This window comes from Daucus carota, chromosome 9 (assembly GCF_001625215.2).
Source record: "Daucus carota subsp. sativus chromosome 9, DH1 v3.0, whole genome shotgun sequence".
Lineage (NCBI taxonomy): Eukaryota > Viridiplantae > Streptophyta > Magnoliopsida > Apiales > Apiaceae > Daucus > Daucus carota.
This window is the reverse complement of record NC_030389.2, coordinates 28,332,756-28,359,641: the sequence shown is the minus strand read 5'-3', so window position 1 is coordinate 28,359,641 and position 26,886 is coordinate 28,332,756. Positions and strand designations below refer to the sequence as shown.

Here is a 26,886-nt window from a genome sequence, read left to right as displayed (position 1 = left end):
GCTTACACTACCGCTATAGAGATATAGGGTCTGAGCTTTGTTGGTGTCCATGAGATTTCTGTCTTAATTGCGGATTTTGATTGGTATGATATGTGTGCAACGAGAGTTGGCATGTATTACTTTCGTGTTGTCTGATTAGGATCAACAGTCGCATGTTAATCAGTAATTTCAATTCTAGATGAATTCGATAATGAAGTTAGAATCCCATGTGTTTTCCTATTCTGATTTTGATTAGTAAATTTAGTTATTAGTATAAAAGAACACATCCTGGTTAATTGTCTTAGCAGTGAAATTACTCATACATTGTTGCATAGGTGCGTATTCTTAATTCACCAGTCTCTGTGGGAACGAACTTAATATATTACTTGTGATCACGTGCGCTTGCGTGTAGATTTTTGCGAACACAAATCAACATACCTTTTGCGGAGGCTCTAGAACAAATGCCGAGTTATGCTAAATTCATGAAAGGTATTCTATCTCGGAAACTCAAACTTGAGGAATTGGAGACTGTGGCTTTGACCGAGGAGTGTAGTGCTGTGTTGCAGCAGAAATTGCCCCCGAAGCTGAAAGATCCGGGAAGTTTCACAATCCCGTGTACTATTGGGCAATTGTCATTCGACAAGTGTTTATGTGATTTGGGAGCTAGCATCAATCTGATGCTCTTGTCTATTTTCATGCAACTTGGTCTTCCGGAGCTGAAACCTACTAATATGTCTTTGCAACTGGCTGATCGTTCGATTACATATCCAAGGGGAATAGTTGAAGATGTATTGGTAAAAGTGGATAAGCTAATCTTCCCTGCTGAATTTGTCATTCTCGACTTTGAGGAAGATAAGAAGATTCCCATCATCTTGGGAAGACCATTCCTTGCGACGGGGCGGACGTTGATTGATGTACAGAATGATGAACTCACAATGAGAGTTCAAGATCAAATGGTCACTTTCAACGTGTTCAATGCCATAAAACTTCCATCAGATGAAGAGGAATGCTTTAAAGTGGATGTGCGCGAGGCTTCAGCTCATTCGGAAATTGACAACAGGCTGAAAACTAACATTTTGGAAAGGGTTCTATCAGGTGACTCAGAATTCGGAGATGAGGAGGAGGAAGAACACCTTCAATACTTAAATGCTTCTCCTTGGAGAAGACGGATGGATCCTCCAATTGAATCTCTTGGGTTATCAGAGTTGAAAGATTCTCATGAACGGATGAAACCCTCTATTGTTGAAGCTCCTAAACTTGAGCTTAAGCAACTTCCCGAACACCTAAGGTATGCCTTTCTTGGTGAAGCTTCTACATTACCTGTAATTATTGCATCTAACCTTTCAGGTATCGAGGAAGAAAAGCTTTTGAAAATTCTTAGGGAGTTCAAATCAGCCATTGGATGGACTATTACAGATATCAAGGGAATCAGCCCTTCCTATTGTCAACACAAAATTATGATCGAGGAGGGTAGTAAACCCACTGTCGAGCATCAGAGAAGACTCAATCCAATCATGAAAGAAGTGGTGAAGAAGGAGATTCTTAAGTGGCTTGATGCTGGCATTATTTATCCAATCTCGGATAGTTCTTGGGTGAGCCCTGTTCAGTGTGTGCCTAAGAAAGGAGGCATGACCGTGGTAGCTAATGAGAAGAATGAGCTCATTCCGACTCGAACAGTTACAGGTTGGAGAATATGCATGGATTATCAGAAGCTCAATAAAGCCACCAGAAAAGATCACTTTCCGTTGCCTTTCATTGATCAGATGCTTGATAGGTTGGCCGGTCATGAGTACTATTGTCTTCTTGATGGGTATTAAGGGTATAATCAGATTTGTATCGCACCAGAGGATCAGGAGAAGAATACTTTCACTTGCCCTTTTGGCACATTTGCTTTCCGTCGTATTTCTTTTGGACTTTGTGGTGCACCAGCAACTTTTCAGAGATGCATGATGGCTATTTTCTCCGAGATGATTGGTACCAATGTTGAGGTGTTCATGGATGACTTATCTGTGTTCGGTTATTCTTATGATGAATGCTTGAGCAACTTGACGATGGTGCTAAAAAGGTGTGTGGAAACTAATCTCGTTCTTAATTGGGAAAAATGCCACTCCATGGTTCAAGAAGGCATCATTCTTGGGCATAAAGTTTCTAACAAGGGTCTTGAGGTAGATAAAGCTAAGGTGGAGACAATTGAAAATCTTCCTCCACCAATCTCAGTAAAGGGGATCCGGAGTTTTCTTGGTCACGCGGGGTTCAATCGACGGTTCATCAAGGATTTCTCTATAAACACCAAACCCTTGTGCAACTTGCTAGAAAAGTATGTGCCCTTTAAATTTGATGAAGAGTACTTGGCTGCATTCGAAACTCTCAAGAAGAAATTAACTACAGCACCTGTCATTACTGCACCTGATTGGAATGAGCCGTTCGAGATGATGTGTGATGCTAGTGACTTTGCAGTGGGAGCCGTGCTTGGTCAGAGGAAGAGTAACATATTTCACGTGATTTACTATGCTAGTAAGACTCTCAATGGTGCTCAGCTGAATTACACTACCACAGAGAAGGAACTACTGGCTATTGGTTATGGATTCGAGAAATTCAAGTCTTATTTGCTAGGGACGAAGGTGTTGGTTTACACCGATCATGCTGCCATTTGGTATCTGGTGTCGAAGAAAGACTCGAAGCCTCGTTTGATTCGTTGGGTTCTTTTGCTTCAAGAATTCGAGTTGGAGATCAAGGATAGGAAAGGTACCGAAAATCAGGTGGCTGATCATCTCTCTCGGTTGGAAGATGAAGCGCGAGCATCTAAAGACACCACGTTAATCAACGAGTCATTTCTTGATGAGCAACTATATGGGGTCCAAGATGAAGAGCCATGGTTTGCGGATATAGTGAATTATCTTGTGAGTAATGTCATTCCTCTCGATTTGTCTTATGCTCAAAAGAAAAAGTTCCTTCATGAGGCGAAGTGGTATCGTTGGGATGAGCCATTCTTGTTTTAGCAAGGTTCAGATCAAATTATCAGAAGGTGCATTCTATACAGTGAGATTGAAGGAATTTTGCAAGCTTACCACGACTCTACTTATGGAGGACATTATGGAGGACAGAAGACAGCTACTCGTATTCTGCAGGCGGGTTTCTTTTGGCCTACGCTCTTTAAGGACGCTATCAGTTTGTGTTGAAGTGCGATCGTTGTCAAAGGGTTGGTAATATCTCTCGTAGAGACGAAATGCCCCTTAATTTACTTCTTGAGGTTGAAATCTTTGATGTTTGGGGTATAGACTTCATGTGACCCTTTATCTCGTCTTGCAATAATCTCTACATTCTTCTTGCTGTGGATTACGTGTATAAATGGGTTGAAGTCAAGGCTTTACCAACCAACACAGCTGCAGTAGTCATCAGTTTCCTTCAGAAGAACATATTCACTCGCTTTGGTACTCCTCAAGTTATAATCAGTGATGAGGGATCACACTTTTGCAATCGCAAGTTCACAGCGCTGATGGAACAGTTTGGTATCAATCATAGAGTTGCTACTGCTTATCAGCCTAAAACGAATGGGCAAGCTGAGGTATCTAATCGTGAAATCAAGCGAAACTTAGAGAAAATTGTGAGTCCTTCGAGGAAAGATTGGGTGTTGAAGCTTGATGAGGCCGTCTGGGCCTATAGAACGGCTTATAAGACTCCATTGGGGATGTCTCCTTTTCAGTTGGTTTATAGGAAGGCATGTCATTTGCCTGCGGAGTTAGAGCATAAAGCATATTGGGCTTTGAAGAAATTGAACTTTGATATGACAGCTGCTGGTGAGAAAAGAATGCTTCAAATTAATGAACTCGATGAGTTTAGGCTTCAGGCGTATGAGAACAATAAGCTTTACAGAGAAAAAGTCCAGAGATGGCATGATAGGAAGTTGGTGCAAAAGGAGTTCTTCATTGGCCAACAAGTTCTACTTTATAATTCTCGTCTCAGACTCTTTCCGGGGAAGTTGAAATCGAGATGGTCTGGTCCTTTCACAATTAAAACGGTGTTTCCACATGGAGCAATTGAAATATTTGAGACAACACCGGATAAAGCATTTAAAGTGAATGGTCAGAGATTGAAGCCATATTTCGGAGGAACGGTGAATCGCGAGTTGGTAAGCCTCGTTCTTTCTACTATTTAATTCGTGGCGCTTCACGTCAAGCTAATGACATTAAACAAGCGCTTTGTGGGAGGCAACCCACGCGTTTTCATGTTTTACTTCTTTAAAAAAAAGCGAGTTGGGGTGAAAACACACTGACGGAATGGGGCGGGCGCGCCAGCACGGGGCGGCCGCGCCAAACCGCTAGTGTGCAAACACCAAGCCAAGGCGCCCAGGAACTGCGTTCTCCGTGCGCCCGCACCACGCGCAGCACACCCGCGCGCGAGCAGCGCGCCTGCGCCGTGGCGGGGCACCCGCGCGAGAATGGCAGCAGATTTTATAAAAAAAAATAAAATTTTGCTTGTTTTCTTTCACACAAAACCCAGCTCGTTTTTTCTCTTTTCCAAGCCTCTTTACACTCTTCCTAACTATTAAACCACCCCAAATCAATCCAAATCATACCCCAACTCCATCTCTTCTAATTCACAACTATACTTACATATACATACAACTCCATACACTCCTACAATCCCAATCTCTCCTCTTTACACAAACCCACTTGCTCCCAATCCAATTCAAATACTCATCCATATACATACACCTTTAAACACAATCCAACACCACTTTCCTCTCTTTTCACAAAATCTCTCAACTTCTCTACCACCACACTCACATTCAATTCCATGGCACCCAAGAGAGCTAGGCGATCCGAGAGTAGTAGTGCCCGGGCCACATCCGCGGATTCATCGATTTTAGGTGTTGAGGTTGTTAAGTTCACAATTCCGGAGGCTCAAGAGGAGTTTACTCTGCTTATGGGTAAGCCAATTGCTAAGGAGAGGGGTTTCTTGCCTTCACCGGGTGATGGTAGGTTGGTAGAGATGATTCGAAATAGGGGGTGGGAGTCGTTTTGTGAGGCGCCGGAACCGGTGCCGATGAGTATTGTAAGGGAGTTTTATGCCAATGCCCGATCGGATCGGAACGAGTATTCGGTAGTTCGGGGGTTGACTGTGGATTACACCTTGGAGACAATCCAATGACTTATAGGGGGTACAGAGATGGAGCCAACTCAGGAGGATTGGGTGCGAAAGAACAAGAAGAACATGGATTTGGACCAGATTGTTTATGAGTTGTGTATTCCGGGTACCAATGGAAGCGCAACCCGGCCACTAATGTGCGCGTCTCTTTCCTTGAATCCACTATGAACAGGTACGCCCGAGCTTGGAACCTGTTTATCTGTTCTAGTCTTATGCCATCAGGACACCATCATGATGTCACTGTCGATCGTGCGATATTGCTGTTTGGGATTTTGAGTGGTGAGTATGTGGATATTGCATATGTCATCCACCAGAGCATTCTGAGGTTTCTGAGGAGTCGCACCAGTGGGGCTATACCTCATGCGACGATAGTGACTAAGTTATGTACTGCAGTGGGTGTTCGTTGGTCGGCTGATGAGCAGTTGTAGATGCCGAGTGCTGCTATTGATCATGCTATTATAGAGCGGCTACCTGAGTGGGATGGTGGTATACCCAGCTTTGGGGGTTGGGTTATAGGGATGCTAGTGGCAGACGGATGAGGGCGCCACCTCCAACTTCACCAGATCGAGCGCCGGGTTCACCAGTTCGAGATAGAGCGGGCCCTTCTCGGCCCGTGGAGCGCGCTGGTATGGGAAGCAGAGGTTTCAGTAATTCGCAGTATAGGCGGCTCGCGAGGGTATGGATACTATGCATGATATGCATACCCGTTTTGCTAGGGATTTGACACAGGCTTTGGGGACTGCTTTCCGTGCTACGGGCGTAGACGTTGAGTGGCCTGTGTTCAGTGCTGACATGATTTATCCTCCAGCTGACTCTTCATCCGATGAGGGTGAGGAGAGTGATCGTTCCGACTCCATCTAGGTACATTCGATCCTTTTATCACCTTCAATGAGGACATTGAAGATTTTAAGTTTGGGGGTGGTAATCTAAGGACCAGTAGTAGTGGGTGTTCATATAGATTGCATAATGCATATAGTTTAGAGTATTATCTATCTCATATAGTGCATGTTAGTAGTTTTTTAGTTTTTTTATATACATATGCTTGTGTTTAGTATGTGTTAGTAGTTCATATCTTCATATAGTTGCATTTGCATGAATCATGAAAGTTGTTTTCTAAGTTGATGTCCTATGATGAGTGTATGTGCATAATTCTTGGCTAGTAGTCTTTATCATATGTGATGCCTTGTTACTTGGAGACTACTTGTGTGAAAATTGTAATTACACATAGGCTCTAGAGATAAGACTTAGACTAACTTATTTCTTGAGTCCTTGCATTGAGTCGGGCGTAGAATTTTGATTATTCCCTTTTTTGAACTTAGAGTTTGTAAATCTTAAGTTTGGGGGAGTTAAGGGATGAATAGGCCTTTCTAAAAAAAAGAGAATAAAAATTATCAGGTACTCCTTTGAGATCAATGGGTGGATTGCAATGTCATGTGAAAGCGACGATCCATGTACTTGTGCTGGTACTAAGTGCAAATGTATTAGAATAAGCAATTCTTGGTGACTTTTCACAACCCTTGATTACTGGAGAATTACTTGATTAAAAAAAGGAATAATAAATTAGTGAAGTCGAATGGAGGTCGTGACTCACTTACACTGAGAAGCATCACAACCTTAGACTTAGCAAAAAAAGAAAAAAAATAGAAAAAATAGGAGAGGCATAGGAATTCTTTGGTGATCCTAAATTGTATTTGACTCTTTAGTAAAGAAGTGTTTAAATCTTATTCTGATTAACGGCTCATAGTGAGGACTCGTTGATGTTTGATAGTCTTGTTTTGTTTCACTAGAGAGCATGCTAGCACACACGATGCACTTCACTTCACACTTGTAGTGGAAGAGAACATGGCTAATATGTGAAAGAGATGAATGCCGAGAATGTTGCATATTCTGAGGATTCTATGTTAACAAGGATTACACTTCATGATTCGCTTAGATGTAGGCATTTAGTTGCATTCATGCACTGCATTAGTAGTGTTTGTGTGTGTGTCTATGCTTGAGGACAAGTATCGGTTTAAGTTTGGGGGTGTGATAAGTGGATTTTATATCCACTTGGAAGCCTTCGTTTCGGCTTAAATCGATGATCTGGCCTCAAGCTTTTGATGTTTTTGATATATTTTAGTGTTGTGATGTGTAGGTTTCCTGGGAGGAGGATGAAGAGGAGAATCATAGCTTTCATTGAAAAAAAACAGCGAAGCAATCAGATGCGCGAATCAAAAGTTATGGACAAAGAAGCGGGCTGCTGAGTTGGGGCACCCGCCCCGCCGTGGCACACCCGCCCCACAATCTGGGCACGAATTTAGGCCCGTTTTGCCCGTTTCTGATCCGTTTGAAGGCCCGTTCGATGAGGAAGTTAAAGGAAGGCTTGGGGGACTTAAAACATAACCTAGAAACATTCTAAGGAGCTCATGACGGCTACGGAGAAGATCAAGATCGAATTTCATACTTTTTACTTTTGTAATTCTTCGAAGTAGGCGTAACTTTGGATGCTCATTTCAGATTTGTTTCTTAACACTTATTCTAGTACTTTGAGTTTGTTTTTCCTATTCCGTACCATGTTTACTCTTATTCCCATGATGATGAGAAGTTCGATTATGAACTAATCATTATCGTGGGATTCTAGCGGATTTATATATGGATTTCAGTAGTTGATTTGACTTAATTATTTGTGTGATGAATGTTGATTTCTTTGTATTGGTTGTGCTTATTCTTCTTGGATGCGTAGCTAACATCTTAGATTGTTTGTTAATCTTTATTGAAGCGACATTGGATATATTGATTTAGAACTTGCCATGCGAACATAGGATTATGTATTCGATATACATGATTAGTGGTGTGATTTTAACCATCTTGCATCGCCCTATGTAATCGTGATAGATAACTTGTTCGTCAACCGTTATGTTTTCAAATTCTATAGACATATAGGGTCTAAGCATAATTGGTGTCTGTTTACCTTCTATCATAATTGTGGATGTGTAGCAGTATGGTGCACGTATAACGACAGTTAGCGTGTATCAGTTTCGTGTTATCTGATTAGTTATCAACCATCACATATCGATAAGGCATAACTCTGAATGAAGTATATAATGAAGTAGAATCCCATGTTTTATTCTTATAAGTAATCTAGTTTAATCACTTAGTTTAATAGTCGTAGTTCAGTAATTCGATTCTATTAGTTAATTTAGATAAAAACCAACCAACTTGTTAATTGTCTGAGCATTGGATAATAATCATACATTGGTGCAAAAGTGCATATTTCTGAATCACCAATCTCTGTGGAACGAACTGAATTTGATTCTATACTACTTGTGACCACGTACGCTTGCGTGATTTTGTGCGAACAGCACGATACTTCGAAATCTCATTGATTTTTTTGGTGGGATAACAAAAACTTAAAATACACTTAGCCATCCCCACAAAATCTATAATTTTATGAAATCCAAAAAATCCATTACCATTCAGATTTAATAGATTTTAAATAGTTTCAATTGAATACCACAGTATCTTTAAGCATAATTTGTAATACTAATTGAATACCACAAGATTTTGTAGAATAATTTAAAATCTCAATTGAATATCCTAAGATTTTAAAACATTTTAAATATTCCAATTGAATTCTCTCGCATTTCATTAATGAAAAAAAAATCCTTTAAAATCACAATCGAATACACCCCCTTAAAGTATATAATACTCGTCCTAAATATTCAAATATACGTACTCTATCAAAATCTCATAGATTATATTCGGAAAAAGAAAAATAACAATGAACAAAATCATATATTTGATATCCACCCAAGAACAAAAATCTGGCGGTGTATTCAATTCGGTTGACATTTTAATGTATTGTTGTTAATATTTGTATTTTAATGGATTGCATGTGATTTTGATTTTGTGCGCATTTTTGATAAAATGTCATAGAATAGAGTGATAGATTCTTTAGGATTCAAGCAGAATGCTTCCTAATCTCATTAATTTTTTGGTGGGATTTCAAAAACTTAAATACACTAAGCAATCCCAACAAAATTCATAATTTTATGAAATCCAAACAATCTATTACCATTCAGATTTTAATAGATTTCAAACAATTCCAATGGAATACCATAGCATTTTTAAGCAGAATTCGAAATCTTAATTGAATACCACCAGATTTTGTAAAAAAAATTTAAAATCTCAATTGGTTATCCTAAGATTTTAAAACATTTTAAATAATCCTAATTGAATATTCTCGAATTCATTAATGAAAAAAATCTTTAAATCTCAATCGAATATATCCCCTTACAGCATAATATCCGTCCTAAAATATTCAAGTATACTCTATCAAAATTTCATAATTTATGTTCGGAAAAAGAAAAATAACAATGAAAAAAAATCATATATTTGATACCAAACACAAATAATTCAAGTCAAAATCTCGTAGATTATACTCGATAAAGTAAAAATAACTATGGAGATGTAACAACCCCAAATTCTCAAGTACGTAATTATTATTTAATAACTTTATTTTTTAATTTTACAAAAAATTACTATTTATGAATAGGCACGAGTAACAATTAAATTAAACATTATTACTCTTTGATTAAAGTTACAGCGAGGCAATAAAAATATTATTATTTATTTTAAGTACCGTGACGAGGATATAAAAAGTGCGTGGGGTAATTTTTTTTATTATTGATGAGATTATAGATACTCAATAATATAAAGGTTATATGGAGTCGAGTGATTTTTGGAGTCTTGGACTCCCAATCCAGGCCCTCCATTTTATTTTGATCCAACTGCTGATAATTGAAACGTGACAGTTACATTTACACTCATATATAATTCGATAACTCTACTTTTCAGTTTATTTTCTTATCCCCTATCTCTTCATTTTCGTGTCCTGCAACATTTTAAGGATATTTCCATTAGAGATTTTCGTATATTTGTCCAATGTTCTCATCTGTTTTGAATAGTTTCTTTTTTTCTTAAATGGTTATTCAGATCCAATAAATTTAAATGATATTTATTCTATGAGATATGTTGGGTTCTTTTTTGTCGGTATTGTTTTATAAGTTATAGAGCTCTATCATACACAACATCAAAAACACCTTTAAAAGATTATGTTGTTCTGCACTCACCGTATTGGCTAACTTACATCGTTCTGCACACCTTGTAAAAGATTATGTGTGTTCAGCACTCACTGTATTACTTAAATTATGTTGTTCTGCACTTCTTGAAATTTTTTCTTCAGTTACACAAAGAGTTTTGATTATAACGGCCGATCGTGTGAAGGATATTACTCTCGAAATTAGAGGACTCTAATTTAAAACAACAAGAAGAGGAATGTCTGGATACATGACAGTGTTTTTTATTCTTAAAATTCTACTTTTATTTGAGCAATCATTGCCATTAATTATATTTATAATCTAAGGGTGGTTTTTGTGCTCCCAAAGACTCCAAAATATTGTTTACCTCCACAATTTTCGAGAACTTACCGTGTTCTCAAATGCGGCTTATGAAACATAATTTTAACGAATAATGAGGAGCTCCTCCCTGCCTCCCTGGAGTGGTAGATTTGGGCTTGTTAAAACCATGTTGGTTTGAATTACTCATCACTGCGAAAATGTTATGCTGTGAACTAACAATAAAAGAGATAAGTATATCTATGGGCGTCTCGCTACTATTGCTACTGTAGTTAGAGCTCATCCTAAGATTTCAAGGTTGTTAGGAAAGAATGTGCTTGCTATTCAGATTCAAACAGTGTTTCATGGATTTCTTATAATTGGGGTTTATGTTATTTTCATAATCTAATTAGCTCTATAGAACTACTTTTTAATTTTGTTTGTTGTACTTTAGGTCCTCATCATCATATTAAGTTGATTTTGATCGTTATGGTATACAAATCAATATGCAAATATGCAGATTCATCTGGTTTTTGTCTAGGTTAAACAAGCTTTTACGCGGACGGATTGCCGGGCTTTATCTGGGCTTTTATCTAAGCTGGGCCAGATTATTTTTCGGGCCGGGCCGGGTCAGGTTTTTATTGCAAAATTAGGGTCTTGTAAGGTCTTAGACCGGTTTTTTATATCCAAGCTTTATCAGGCCTATTCAAATGGGCTTTTTGAGTCCGTTCTTTTTGTTCAGCTCTAGTTTTGGCTTCTTGATGGTAAGCGGTGTAAAAATTTTAAACCATGCTAATCTTTGTATATTTATTATAAATGAGAGTAAAATAAATTGTAGAATATATTATCAATATGTAAAAAAACACGAGAGAAAAGATTTTTCATTCACATTAAAAAAACTTTGATATATGATATTATGTTAATATGTTAATTATTTTATAAAATTACACATGAAGTTTATGTTAATAATTTATTTTTGTTTATACATATTTTAGATAATTTTCTATGTTTATCCATTTAAAAAATTTTAATATAATATTCATCCTTAATATAGAAAATATAATGTTAATTATTGTTTTTTTAATAATTATTTATGTTATTATTTTAAGTTATTATAATTTTCAAAACATATATTGTGATTTGTATTTTAAATCTCATTTTTTGACGGTATTATATTGTGATAGTTTTCTTAAGAATTTGTTAAATTTTTTAATTAGGATCTTTATTAGTGAACTTATAGCTATACTACATAGCATTAAACGTCTATTTTTTAAAAATATAGTGCTTAGTGTAGATCAACTTTCATTTAATAGATTAATATAAATTTAAAATAGTATATGTAAGAAATATTAAAAAAAATAGTGTGACATTAGTCCTGGTTTTGAGGTTTTGAGGAGTGACTTCAGGTTTAGGTAGTAATGCCAATTACCACATCATCATTGTCTAGAAATGCTTCGGGTTCCCGCAGCAGATGTAGCTCGGTGAAGCTGGATTAAGAAATAGACTAATTTGTTATACCAATATTGTGAATTTATATTGTCGCTATACCTAACAACACCTATTAATTTATAAATCGATGTTACATTGTTACATTGTCAACTAAACCTAACATTAAGGGAGCACGATTGGATAGCCTAAGTGGTATTGTTTTTTACTCAACTATCACTTGGACTAGCGTTTTTTGAATTTTTACTTTTTTAATATTTATTTTAATTTTGGATAATTTATATTATTTATATTTATACACAACTATTAGTGTTCAGTATTTATTTAAATATTATTTATAATAAATGACTATTTTTCCTTCTAAAATAATTTAAACTATAAATGTTTTATGAAATTAATTGCTATTAATAGCTTAATGAAAATAATTCTATAAATTATTACTAACATATAATATAACCGAAGTTTTATAATCGAAATATAAAAATGTAAAATAATCAATAAATGATTTCACATTCAATTCCAAATTTATAAATAATATAAGATACAATTCATTAAATAATGTATAAAAATTTCCTAATCATATAATTTTATTAGAAGTGAGAGTAAAATGAAAAATAACAAAAAATTTAAATATTGGAGATCAAAAATAATTCATTCACATCGATAAAATTCTGAAACATGAAATTATGTCAATATATTTATTTCTTTATAGATTACACATGAATTTATGTTAATATGTTATTTTGTTCATACCGAATTTAAGATAAGTTATCTATTTAAACGATTATAAAATTCATTGTTAACACAAAAGATCATAACACTGATAGATATATATTTTATAATAACTTATTTTATTTCTAAGTTACTATAAATTTTTACAATATATATTTTATTCTAAATCTCAAATTTTGACTACATTATATTGTGATATTATTTTGTAAACTTTTGTTGTAAATTTTTTGTTAGCATGTGAATGAACTTTGTAATTGTATAATATTCTTATATTGAACTAGTGTCTTTTCGAAAAATATAATAATTATTTAAGATCAACTATATTTTTTATAAATTAAATATAAATTTAAAATAGGTGAGAAATAATAAGAGTAGTGTCTATGTTAATGCTAGTTTTGACTGTGTGTTAATATTAGGTTTAGGTATCCGTAGGAATTTTTTGTATCTGGTTTGCACAAACTTCGTACAAAATTATGTCATTAAACCTAACATTAACCTTGTCGATCATTACACAAGACAAGGATCAATAAAAATATGTCATTAAACCTAACATTAACCTTGTCGATCAATCATTACACAAGACAAGGATAAATAAAAATTATCTTTGTTTGCTCAACTATCACCAATTACTACACTTCAGATATATAACCATGCCATATCAATGTGTACAAACATTTTACTCAATTTTGTACATGTAATATTAGCCTTTAATATTTCAATAGGTGGTAACATTGCAACGGTATTTACACATTGGTTTCAATATGTACTATGATAAAATATTGTTAATGAGTAAAGAAAAACAAGATCAGATTAGAGGTCAGAGATGTGGTCTACAATGCAAACATATTTTAATATAAAATTTTCACAATAAATTTATACTTTCAAGTGTGTTGACTTTGCAGTATTTTTTGATTTGTCATATTTATATAATGAGAAGTACTTCTCAAACAATCACAGATATATCTTAATTCTTATTCTCTTATTTATTTCACTGATTTTATATAATTTATAATAATATTTTCTGTGTGTTCAGCAAATGAAATAAACATATACATTGAAACAATAAAGTGGTGCCTACTCCAGAAGTGTAAATTTAGGAGAGAAGGTTTTCAGGTATATCAGGACAAAATATTTGAAAATGATTTATTTTAACTAAATAGTTTATCAGAGTACATAGCCAACAAATATCTTGTATTGCAGAACAACACTAGAGAAAATAGAACTGAAACATCACGCGTTTTTAGAAACAGCAAGAACAAGCGTAACAGTACTTGCTGCTTTCGTGTGAGACAGAATTCGTCCCCCCATAACATTACCCTTATCATCTACAAATTGAACATGGAAAACACTAATAATGTTTCCAGAAGCAGCATCTGAACCACGGTAAGTCCCCGAAAATGAAATTATGTGATAGCATGTAGAACTGCACAGCGGACGGATTGCACCGGGTGAATAGGCAACATCGACATCAGAAATGAGTCCATGGCCAGTAAGCACATTTACAAAAAGCCCGAAATGCAGTGCAAATTGCACCACACAACTTATGACATCAAATCCACTAGGGATTTCCAGAATGACTGGTTTGTTGATGCCATTCATCGACTCACTGTTGGTCATTAAAGATCCATCAGAATTGAACGAAAATTGAGGGGCTCCTCAATGCCTCCCTGGAGCTGCAGATGGTGAGCTTGTATCCTTGGACTTGGGTTCCTCGTGATTTTCTTCCGGGAGAAGTGTGGACGGGGATCCATCAAATTTTCTGAATTACTCATGACTGCGAAAATGTTTTTTTTTTTGCCTGCGAAAATGTTATTACTGCAGAACTGAAGAATAACCAGCAATTAATAGATATCATTTATTCAATAAAATATCTGTGATTTGATTTTATTCATAGGGACAATCTTTTGGATGTTATTTTGATACATAAAATCTTTCCACTGATTGATTGATGGAAGAGATATATATGCTAAATTCATACTCCCTCCGTCTAACTCATTCTATACAGTTTTCTTTTTGGATGTCCCATTATTTCTATACATTTCAAAAATAGTAACTTTTTATGATATAAAACACTATTACACCCACTGATTTCTTCCGCTATCTCCATTCTATAATAATAACACTATTACACCCACTACTTTCCTTCATTATCACAAATCTATTATTAAAAATATATGGATCCCACCACTTTACCTACTTTTCATCTAATTTTACTCATTTTTTTACACTTTTTCTTGGTCTCTGTGTCCCAACCAAATATATACAATTGGTTGGGACGGAGAGAGTAGTAAATAATTTATGAATTTTTATAGATTATTATAACTTATTTTAATTTTATGCAAAATCCGGTGGAGTTGAACTAAAGTATTGGTATATATGATGCATATCCTAAAGAATTTGAATATCCTCAGTCAAAATCTCGTAGATTATACTCGAGAAAAAAAATAACAACGATGAAAATAGTGTATTTGATACCCACCCCAAGAATTCAAATAAACTCCATTAAAATCTCGTAGATAATGCTCGAGAAAAGAATATAATAATGGAGAACATCGTACATATTTGATACCCATCCCAATGAATTCAAGTAAGCTCTGTCAAAATTTTATATATAGACTATACTTAAAGGGAAAAACAATAACAATGAAGAAAATCATATTTCATGCTCATCCTAAAAATCAAGTACTCCCTATGTTTCAAAATACATGTCCACTTTTGAAAAAAAAATTGTTTCAAAATACTTGTCCACTTCAACTTTTAATGTAAATTCATATTTCCAAAATCAACTCTTCTTCACATATTTCTAATTTATATTTCCAAGATCAACCATACACCACATATTATGTTCAATTAATGACTTAATACCCATCTTTTTTCTCAAAATTCACTTTTTTTAAACTATGTGATTTTTAGAAAGTGGACATATAATTTGAAACGGAGGGAGTATAATCTATCAAAATCTTATAGATTGTGCATGTTTGGACTAGGGCTTCTGGCTTCTTTTGATAAAAAACGGACTTCTACTTTTCTTGACCCGTTTGTGTAAAAAGCTCACAAGCACTTAAAAGAAGCTGAGAATGCTGCTAGCTTTTGTTTCAGAATTTCTAATTCTTTCCCAAATAGTTATAAGTCTTAATTTACTTCTCACTTCTAATGAACTTCTTTACTTTAAGAAATAAGCACTTTTTAAGTATTGGAGAAAATCATATATCTGATTCCCACCACAAAGATTTTAAGTATACTCTGTCAAAATCTTGTAGATTAAGTTCAAGAAAAGAAAACTAATAATAAAGAAATTAATATTATATTTGATGCCCATCCCAAAAAAATCAAAAATAAACTATCAAAATCTCATAGATTATGCTCGAGAAAAGAAAATTAAAAACATGTTGGAAAGAGTCGAACACGGGTTTCTTGCAACAAAACAACAAAACTCGTACCAAGTATGATGCATAAAAATTAACAATTAAATGACTATATATTATCTAGTATTTTTTCATGTCTAGGGGGCATGGAGCCCTCTGCATCCCTGAGATTAATGAAAATATTAAGTATAATAATAAATTCTTAATTCAAAATCTCATGAATTTTATAAATATTATTAAAAACATAATATACACTAACAAAGTTTTCATGATGCTGGTGCCGAGGAACTCCATGATTGATTTTTATAAGTGCTATTAGCGCCATGGGATTCAACATACAGGTTAAAAATACTCATTCAATGATAGTCAAGATCTGATATGGAAGATGATCAGGATTTGATGAGTGACATCATCTCTAAAAGCACGCAGCTCATCAGTATCTAAAGGATGATCAAGATTGTTGTTCATCAGGATATGGAAGTTGGTCAGTAATAAAAGATATCTGTAAGTCTACACTACTAAAATCATGGGTTTATACTACATTAAACACTGTTATATATATATATATATATATATATATATATAATCTACAATTTTTATTGTCAGTTGTTGCACAGTTCGGGATTTTCTACTATATACTTTAGTGATTTGCGCTTTGCATATTAGTGATTTGTGCTGTATAAATTAGTGAGTATCACTTTAGAAATTGGTGAAACCGCGAGTACAAAATGAAACCGGGTGATAGTGACAACGGGATAGGCTGTGGTTTCAGGCGACGGAGGTGAGGCTGGAGGTGACGGTGGTGAAGGTGGAGGGGATGGTGGAGGTTGGGTGGATTTAGTGGTGATAGAAATAATGGATGTGGTGGTTATGGAGGGGGCGGGCAACATGGAGGTGGAGGTGATGGCGGAAGAGAAGGTGAAGGAGGCGGAGTTGGGGTTGGTGGAGATGGAGATGGAGTTGGGGTTGGTGGAGATGGATATTTTTCATTAACTGAGGGAGCCCAACATAACTTCCACAACCATTTCACCCTTTTAAAAAAGTTTCAGCAATGCAATATAAATAATATGCTGCAAGAAACTTATTCGATAAATGAAATAACCATGACAACTACAAATATCTTTTAGAAGTTAAATTGGGAAAAGACTTGAAAATAACACATTTTTCTTAACAATCAGGCAATAATGCTTTATTTCTTTCGGAGTGGACATGTCCAAGCATTATGTCCAACAATATGCCCTCATATGCCACATCCTTTGTTACGACTTGTGTTTGGATTCTGTACAACAACATCTGAATGAGGTTGTGGATCGACAAACTTGTCAATTGTTGCTTCCTTGTGTGTCACTAATTCTTTCATGTCAACTTTCATCGCCTGGATATGTGTGCGCATCTTACATACCGCGCTCTTATCAAAACCGGAGGGTTGATTTTCGGCATTCTTTGTCCAATGTGTGTTAATAAAAGCTAGTGGAATTTTGGAAACACCACATTGATGCAAACTTGCAAACGCATGTCTGCATAAGTAACCTCTCCGGACATAGAATTTGCACTCGCAATTTACATCGTGATCAGCAAGTCTCACAATAACCTAAAATTATATAGAAAATTGTATATCATCATGTTTTATAAAAAAATTCCATAAACTAACTGACTTAAAAAAACAACGTACCTCAAACAATCTTCCCTTTAATAATGCATCTTTTATTTTAAATTGTTTAACGCCTTCAATAAGACTAACTTCATCAATGCTTGTATGGTACCACGCCGATTCTATTTCTTCCCTGACTAGGTAGTACAGTTGACGTGTATATGTATATGTATATAGGGATAGGATCAAATAAAAACTTTTTTAAATTACAAACTTACAAATTTCTTTTTATTCTCCCATCGTGTTAATGCTTAGTTATAGAAAATATCCGTGTCGAAAATTCTTCAAAAAACATCACAATTTTTAAAAATAACGCATAAATAAATCGTGCATTCAACACATTTATAACTGGGGTTCAACATCAGGTGTAGAACACTAATTATCATTGTGTTGAATATATCTATAAAGATGCTTAAACTATACCTCTGGGGTTTGGGTACGGTCTACAAACATAAATATTAGTTATATAATACGTTTAACATAGTTTTTACATTGAAAAATTAGTTTATGTACTTCTCCAACACAATTTTAATCGATATTCAACTAGAATATCTTAAAAATGTTGAACTCAAGTTATATATGTGTTGAATAAAAAAATTTGTAAGTTTGTAAGTTTGTATCAGAACCCACCCCTATGTATATATGTGTTATATGTTAAATGTAAGGTATATATATTGAAATATTATAAATTGTTAAGTATGAATATTAATATTTTACTTAATTTTATATGAGCAATATAGAATTTATATTCATTTTATCAAATATTTTATTTTTCTCAATTATTTTGCATTACAAAAATATGAATATAATGAAAATAATAAAATATAAATGATAAGTTGAATGATTGTATCCCTTAATCCCTTAAATCATAAATCTTGAATCCTATTTCAATGGCTTTTTACACCCCCTACCCTAATTCTTCACACTTATTTACAAAAATTGTCATCCAAATTTCTACTTTTGTCTAAACTCTCCATTGCATAACTTTCCAATACATGTTCCATTGGTGATTAAATGTTAAAAATCTTTATATACTATACACATCCATGTCACTAAAAAACAAAAAGTCTTCACCTGATTATTTATTGACTCCCATTAAAACATATGCGGTCTTCTTGATAATCACGTGTGATGCTTTCCATTTCAAGCAAAAACACTGTATAGATAGAACTGATATGTCCAATGCAGCTGTTTTACTTCCTCTTTGGCTTCGTTTTGATTTCAATTTCGAAATTCAAATTCATATCATGAATTTAAACTCATATAGTCTCTTTTCATATCAAAGCTCTCCAACCTCGCACCTCCGTCTACTCCAAGTAATCCCCCCTCTCTCTCCTCGCGAATCTCTCTCTTTCTCCCTGAATATCTCTCTCTCTCCTAGCTCCCTCTCTCCGGCTGTCTCCCATATCTCTCTCTATTTCTTCATATATCTGTTCGACTCTCTCTCTCTCTCTCTCTCGTCCCATTTCACTGTCCCTCTTTTTTAGTATATATGTTAATATTTTAGTGTTACATTTTATATATAGTTCAGTGAAAAATGCATATTTTGAATTAAATTGTGGATTGATACTTAAATCTGTTAAATTGTTCTTCCCTACATTGCATGAGTATTCTTGATTCTATATCTTTACTAATGCTTGGATTTTTATTATATAATTGTTTAATTAGTAGTTTTCTTTTTGATTTTGCATCTCTACTGTTTGATATAAGTTCTCAGAGAACTTTCTGTTTCTTTTTAGTGTAGTAGTTCACGACAACAGTTGTTGACAACCCCCAATGTGAATTCTAAAGCAAAATAAGAGGGTAATGGTCTCCAGAGCTGCATAGGTGGTTCTTAGTAGCACTTGAAGAGCTTGGTGGTGCTCATGGTGTGTCTCGAACCAATTTATTTTTAGTACTATTTGTCACGCAAACTTGAACTCAGTGATCTAATAGCTGCTCTAGGGGAGACCACTGGGAAGCCTGCTTTTGAAAGGGTTCTTGAAATAATGAAGAGAAGTCCCAAGGGCAGGGTAAGGCTCCTGCATAATTTCAAATATTGTTAATGCTCCTAATCATGTTAAACTAATTTGAATTTACATCACAGTCATATACACACAACTGATATCTTACTAATAAACTTACACAAATGGCAGCATAGCTTAATTGAGAATAATTGGCTAATCTGTGTGAGTTCATTCTGAATGCAGGTGGCACCTCTGCTGTTTCAAGCATTTTCAACTATTCCATACATTTCACAAGTTTCATTTATCGGAACAGATGGTTTGTTCTTATCATACTACAAATGCCGTATATTCCAACTACTCATTGCCTATCAACCGAAAAAAGCTCAACAGTGTACACATGGTACACTCATCCAGTTGGTCGCAACACTGGAATGCCATACGGAGAAGCTATGATTACTCCTCCGAGTACTACAAATGCAACTACAGACAGATGAAGTGGTCTCTGTAACAATCTGCATCAAACCCACAAGGCAATCATCTATTTCGCGAATGTCCTGGCATATGGTTTTTAATTATATTGAATTCACTCAATTCATACTACGCTCAGTTTGATATGCACATCACACATCTAATTGTTATTTGTTATTTATTGATTCTGTATAATCTCTTTGTGTTTATGTGTTGTAGTTTCCTCCAAAGGTTATTTATGTGCAAGCAAAATTTCTTGATACATATTAATTTCAAGATCTTAATTTGTCCAAGTTAAAGTCATCTCACAACGGAATGCAAAGCGATTGATTGGGTTAACAATTATAATTTTGTGAGTTTTAATTAATTTCATCTATTTATTCATTGTGACAATCATTTTGTGTATTGTACTAAAAATTGATGGTGATGAATAAAATGGTTAACCTGAATTTTACTTTGTATAGCAAGCTGTTGGAATAATAGTTTCAAAACTCAATGCTCTGTTTCATCGAAAGGAATGGACTTTGGTGCCAATGGAATAAAACTGTTTTATTTTAAGGGTAAGTAATATGATCTTTTGTCACCCCTCCATTCAGTTCCTATAAATTTGATATTTATTCTCCACCTTTTTCTACTATCCCCAAATCCTTCATTGTAATTTGTAAAATCTGTAAAGATTTACTATAATGATGAAATTCTTGCTTTCGGCTAATTAGTAGAATTTCATACCAGGTACTATCATGACAATTTCGAAGGACAGGGTGAAACCATCTCCTCTGCCTGATAGCTGGAAGCTTGCTGAGATTTTTACCACTGGTATTGTTCTTGGTAGTTACTTGGCAATGATGACAGTTACTCCCTCCGTCCCCTTTTACATGTCCATTTTGACTTTTGACCAGTCAAATTGACTATATTTTGATTGAACTTTACATGTATTAGATAATTGAGAAAAACAACAAAAATTATAGCATTACAAATTATATTTAATTTATTTTAATATGCAACTTTCAGATTTTAGAAATAATGAGTAGATAATTTTTAATGCTTAGTCAAAAATTGGTCAATTTGACTCCTCGAAAAGCAAAATGGACATGTAAAAGGGGACGGAGGGAGTATATTTTTCTGGGCTGCATATAAAACAAACTTCTTTCCGGTAAGGAAGCTACCTGCCAACCATCACTTTCTTATACCATTTCCTATATCAATATCTGTGTTGGGTTTGTGGAGTCAGATTCGGAATAGGATTTGGTTAGAAATATTTGGACTCCTATTAGAGTTAGATATTTCAAAGTTAGACTCCTATTTTGGTTAGGCCAATTTCTTCTCTTATAAATACTCCCATGTAATTGTAAAATCACAACAACAAAAAATTGTGAGAGATCAATAAAATTAGTGTGGCTTGTGGAGCAGGATTTTCCGAACCACGTAAAATCTTTGTCTTGTGTGATTGTCGTTTATTTTTCTTGTTCTTCTTTATTCGCTTTTGGGTTTTACTTTCGTTGTTGTATACTCAACAACTGGTATCAGAGCCAGGTTTTCAGGCGAGTGGGAGCGATGGCAGAAGATGGGAAAATAAAGATCGACAAATTTGATGGAAGAGATTTCGGGTTCTGGAAGATGCAGATAGAAGATTATCTATACCTGAAAAAGCTACATGAACCGTTAGAAGAGAAGAAGCCAGCTTCAATGGATGAGACAGCATGTAAGTTATTGGACAGGCAGGCTCTGGGTGTTGTCCGATTGTCTTTGGCGAAGAACGTTGCTTACAATATCGTCAAAGAAACGACAACTCATGGATTCATCAAAGCATTATCAAACATGTATGAGAAGCCGTCTGCGTCAAATAAGGTATATCTGATTCGCTTGTTATTTGCCACGATATTGAATGAAGGTGATTGTGTTGCTGATCATGTTAACGAATTTAATTCTATCCTATCAAGACTAACATCTGTAGATATTAAATTCGATGATGAAGTACAAGCCTTATTGTTGGTATCCTCTTTACCGGATAGTTGGTCAGGATTTGTCACTGCAATTTGCAATTCATCAAGGAGTGGTAAGATGACTTTTGATGGAGTTCGAGATTCGATTCTTGGAGAAGATATTCGTAGGAGAAACTCAGGAGAGTCGTCAGGTTCCTTGTTGAGTGCTGAGGGTAGAGGCAGAAAGACCAGAAGGGGGCAGAATCAGGGGCGTCACTAATCGAAGTCACAAAAGAGAGGACAATCCAAAGATCACAAGGATATTGTTTGTTGGAATTTTCAAAAGAAGGGTCACTTCAGAAATCAGTGTACAGCTACCGCAGCTCCTAAAGGTAAGAAGAAATAGGATGATTCGGCTAATATAGTTGAAGAAGTGGTGAATGACTATGCGTTGATTTGCTGTGTTGAATGTTCTGTTGAATCATGGGTTATGGATTCTGGTGCATCATTCATGCTACCCCTTGCAAGGATTTGATGTTAAATTTCAGAGCTGAAAATTTTGGGAAAGTCTGTCTTGCTGATGATGAGACTTTGGATATTGTGGGCATGGGAGATATTAATCTCAAAACCTCTTTAGGAACTGATTGGATGTTGAAAGATGTAAGGTATATTCCTGGACTGAAGAAGATGTTGTTATCTGTGGGTCAGTTAGACAAGGAAGGGTATCGAGTTACTTTCGGAGACGGACAATGGAAGGTTATAAAGGGGAATCTTGTTGTTGCTCGTGGAGAGAAAAAGGGGACGTTGTATATAGTTGAACAATCTAGCTGTGAAGTAAATTCAGTTGCAGATGAGATTGGTTCTTCGGCTTTGTGGCACCAAAGGCTTGGACATATGAGTGAAAAGGGCATGAAGTTGTTAGCTTCTCAGGGGAAGATTCCAGAGCTGAAGAATGTGGAAGTTGGTTTCTGCGAGCCATGTGTTCTTGGAAAACAGAAACGGGTTACTTTTGCAAAATCAGGGAGGACACCCAAGGCGGATAAGTTAGAGCTGATTCATACGGATGTATATGGTCCAACAACAGCTGCGCACTAGGAGGATCTCGCTACTATGTCACTTTCATTGATGATTCCACTAGAAAGGTATGGGTTTATTTTCTGAAAAATAAATCAGATGTGTTTGTTACTTTCAAGAAGTGGAAGACTGAAGTTGAAAATCAGACTGGTTTGAAGATTAAGAGTTTGATTTCAGATAATGGTGGTGAGTATAGTAGTGAAGAGTTTAAAAGCTATTGCACAGAATATGGGATTAGAATGATTAAAACTATTCCAGAGACACCACAACAGAATGGAGTTGCGGAACGCATGAATAGAACCTTGAATGAGAGGGCCAAGAGTATCAGATTACATGCAGGGTTGCCAAAGATGTTTTGGGCAGATGCAGTGAGCACGGCAACGTATCTCATAAATAGGGGACCTTCAGTTCCTTTGGGGTTCAAGATTCCTGAAGAAGAGTGGCAGGGAAAGGAGGTAAATTTTTCACACTTGCGAGTTTTTGGGTGTGTTTCTTACGTGCGTGTTAAAGATTCAGACAGAGACAAGCTTGATCCGAAAGCGAAAAAGTGTATCTTCATTGGTTATGGCTCAGATGATATGGGTTATCGTTTCTGGGATGAACAAATGAAGAAAGTTGTTAGAAGTAGAGATGTTACTTTTAACGAGAATGCAATATATAAGGATAAGCTTGCAGTTGATTCTGAATTTACAAAGGAACAACCTGAAAAAGAGAAGGTGGTGCTTGATGATATTACAGAAGAAGATCTTGCAAGAAATAGTGGGAGTTCTGATAATGTTCCAGTTACTCCAGAGGCTGAGGTAATAAGATCTAGCAGAACTGTGAGGCCACCACAAAGATTTTCACCTTCAGCATATTATATGTTATTGACCGAGGATGGAGAGCCTCAGTGTTATTCAGAGGCAGTTCAGGTGGATGATTCAGTTAAGTGGAAATCAGCCATGGAAGAAGAGATGAATTCTCTTGAGAAGAATGATACTTGGTCTTTAACAGAATTACCAGCAGGGAAGAAGGCTTTACAGAATAAGTGGGTGTTCAGGATCAAAGATGAACCTAATGGCAGCAAGAGGTACAAAGCAAGATTAGTAGTCAAGGGGTATCAACAGAAAAAGAGTATTGACTATACTGATATATTTTCTCCGGTTGTTAAGATGACTACTATCAGAATTGTGTTGAGTATTGTGGCCGCTGAGGACTTACATCTAGAGCAACTGGATGTTAAAACCGCGTTCTTACATGGTGATCTTGATGAAGACATCTACATGGTACAGCCAGAGGGTTTTCAGATAGCTGGGAAAGAAAACCTTGTTTGCAAGCTTATAAAAAGCTTGTATGGTTTGAAGCAAGCACCACGACAATGGTACTTGAAGTTTGACAACTTTATGATGAGGAATGGGTACACAAGGAGTGCAATGGATCATTGTTTTTACTTTAAACGGTTTGACTCATCGTATATCATATTGTTCTTGTATGTTGATGACATGTTAATAGCAGGCTCAAACATGAGGGAAATCAACAAGCTAAAGAGATAGATGTCTGAGGAGTTTGAGATGAAAGATATGGGTGCAGCAAAACAGATACTTGGTATGAGCATCATGAGGGATAGATCTGAAGGTACATTAAAATTATCCCAGGAGAAGTACATCGGAAAATTGTTGGAGAAATTCAGTATCCAGGATGCGAAGACCAGAAGTACACTGTTGGCGGCTCACTTTAATCTTACAAAGAAGCAGTCACCTAAAACGGATGAAGACAAGGAATATATGGCTAAAGTTACATATGCGTCTGCAGTTGGCAGTTTAATGTATGCTATGGTGTGTACAAGGCCAGACATTGCTCATGCAGTGGGAGTTGTTAGCAGGTTCATGTCTAATCCAGGGAAAGAGCATTGGGAAGCAGTCAAGTGGTTGTTGCGCTACTTGAAAGGCACATCCAAGATTGCATTATGTTACAAAAAAAAAGATGTTATCTTAGAAGGATTCTCTGATGCAGATTTGGGTGGATGTTTGGATACAAGAAAGAGTACTACGGGATATATTTTCACTTTGGGTGGCACAGCAGTTAGTTGGATGTCTTGACTTCAAAAGAGTGTTGCTCTTTCAACCACGGAAGCTGAATATATGGCTATCTCTGAAGCAAGCAAGGAGATGATTTGGTTGAAGAATTTTCTTGAGGAGTTGGGCAAGAAACAGGCGGACAGTGCTTTATATAGCGATAGTCAGAGTGCTATTCATCTTGCGAAGAATCCTGTGTTTCATGCTAGGACGAAGCATATTCAGCTGAGATATCACTTTACAAGAGAGTTGATTAGCAATGGTACTTTGTCCTTGAAGAAAATCCTTGGTTCAAAGAATCCTGCAGATATGTTGACTAAGGTGGTTACCAGTGAAAAGTTGAAGCTTTGCATAGCTTCAACTGGCCTTCAGAATTGATTGATGAGAAGGCGCCGCACTATTTTGAGTTATTAATTGAAGTAGTGGATTTTACTAGATTTACAAGTGAAGTGAAGTGAAGATGAGGTCAGACTCCAAGTGGGAGATTGTTGGGTTGGTGGAGTCAGATTCGGAATAGGATTTGGTTAGAAATATTTGGACTCCTATTAGAGTTAGATATTTCAAAGTTAGACTCCTATTTCGGTTAGGCCAATTTCTTCTCTTATAAATACTCCCATGTAATTGTAAAATCACAACACAAAAAAATTGTGAGAGATCAATAAAATTAGTGTGGCTTGTGGAGTAGGATTTTCCGAACCACGTAAAATCTTTGTCTTGTGTGATTGTCGTTTATTTTTCTTGTTCTTGTTTATTCGCTTTTGGGTTTTGCTTTCGTTGTTGTATACTCAACATATCTGATCAGTTGATATTTTCTTTTTTTGTTAAATGAGACCGTTGATATTAAATCCTTTAAAGCACAATATCATTGTGAGCAGTATTGTTGTTTTATGAACAAAGGAAAGGATATTTCTCAAGCTATTATTTCTACTTCGAGTATTAACGTCAAATTAGTAACTACCTTGATAGAGGGTGCATTTGCTGCCTACAGGGAGATGTAACAACCCCAAATTCTAAAATACTTATAATTATAATTTAATAACTTTATTGTTTAATTGGCTTGAGTAATAATTAAATTAACATTATTACTCTTTGATTAAAGTTATAGCGACGCAAGAAATATTTAATAAATTATTTAGATATTATTTATAACAGTACCATGACGAGGAAATAAAAAGTGCAGGCCATAATAATTTTATTATTATTATTTATGACATTACGAGATACACAATTATATATATATATATATAGAGAGAAGAGAGTAGCTAATTGGATTATTTCAAAACTAATAACGGTAGCGACAAATCTAGTATTTAGATAGTCGCACAGCAGAAATTATTTCTTTCATTTACTCAATAGAGCAATTATAAATTGTCATTAAAATTATTTATTTATTTTTTTTGCTAGTTGATTGAGTGGAACTCCCGACCTCCCACAAGGGGGACAAGAGCTCTACCACCATACCAACACTTTGTTGGCAAAATTATTTATTACAGCTATTAAATAGTATGCCTAAATAGTGAAAAGTGAGTATTATTATAAATAAATAATAGACGGGGGAAAAGAAACAATTGTGTTCGATAACCATATAATCAGAAATAATTTTTATTTTTCTAAAGGGATTTAACCAAATATACAAGTTTTGCAATCAAGGACAAATGTTAGGACATAAATAAAACTAGTTGTCCTTGGAAGCAATTTATAAAAATTTGTATTATAAAAAGGCTAG

General features: G+C 35.3%; 2 protein-coding genes and 1 long non-coding RNA gene across 3 annotated transcripts; 2 read left to right on the top strand and 1 right to left on the bottom strand.

The window, feature by feature from the left end:
• Window positions 1–3,205: 3,205 nt before the first annotated feature.
• LOC135149562 (uncharacterized) lies at window positions 3,206–4,135 on the top strand. Its single transcript, XM_064085303.1, has 2 exons — window positions 3,206–3,251; window positions 3,339–4,135. The coding sequence occupies exons 1-2, from the start codon at window positions 3,206–3,208 to the stop codon at window positions 4,133–4,135; spliced, it is 843 nt and encodes a 280-aa protein (XP_063941373.1).
• Window positions 4,136–13,910: 9,775 nt separating this feature from the next.
• On the bottom strand, window positions 13,911–14,297 carry LOC135149561 (AT-hook motif nuclear-localized protein 23-like). The gene has a single exon (XM_064085302.1). It carries the CDS (start codon window positions 14,295–14,297, stop codon window positions 13,911–13,913), a length of 387 nt encoding a protein of 128 aa, XP_063941372.1.
• Window positions 14,298–19,507: 5,210 nt separating this feature from the next.
• Window positions 19,508–20,965, top strand: LOC135149530 (uncharacterized). The gene is made up of 4 exons (XR_010287866.1): window positions 19,508–19,708; window positions 19,886–20,172; window positions 20,330–20,670; window positions 20,843–20,965. It is a non-coding gene; the product is annotated as an uncharacterized LOC135149530 (long non-coding RNA).
• Window positions 20,966–26,886: the final 5,921 nt, after the last annotated feature.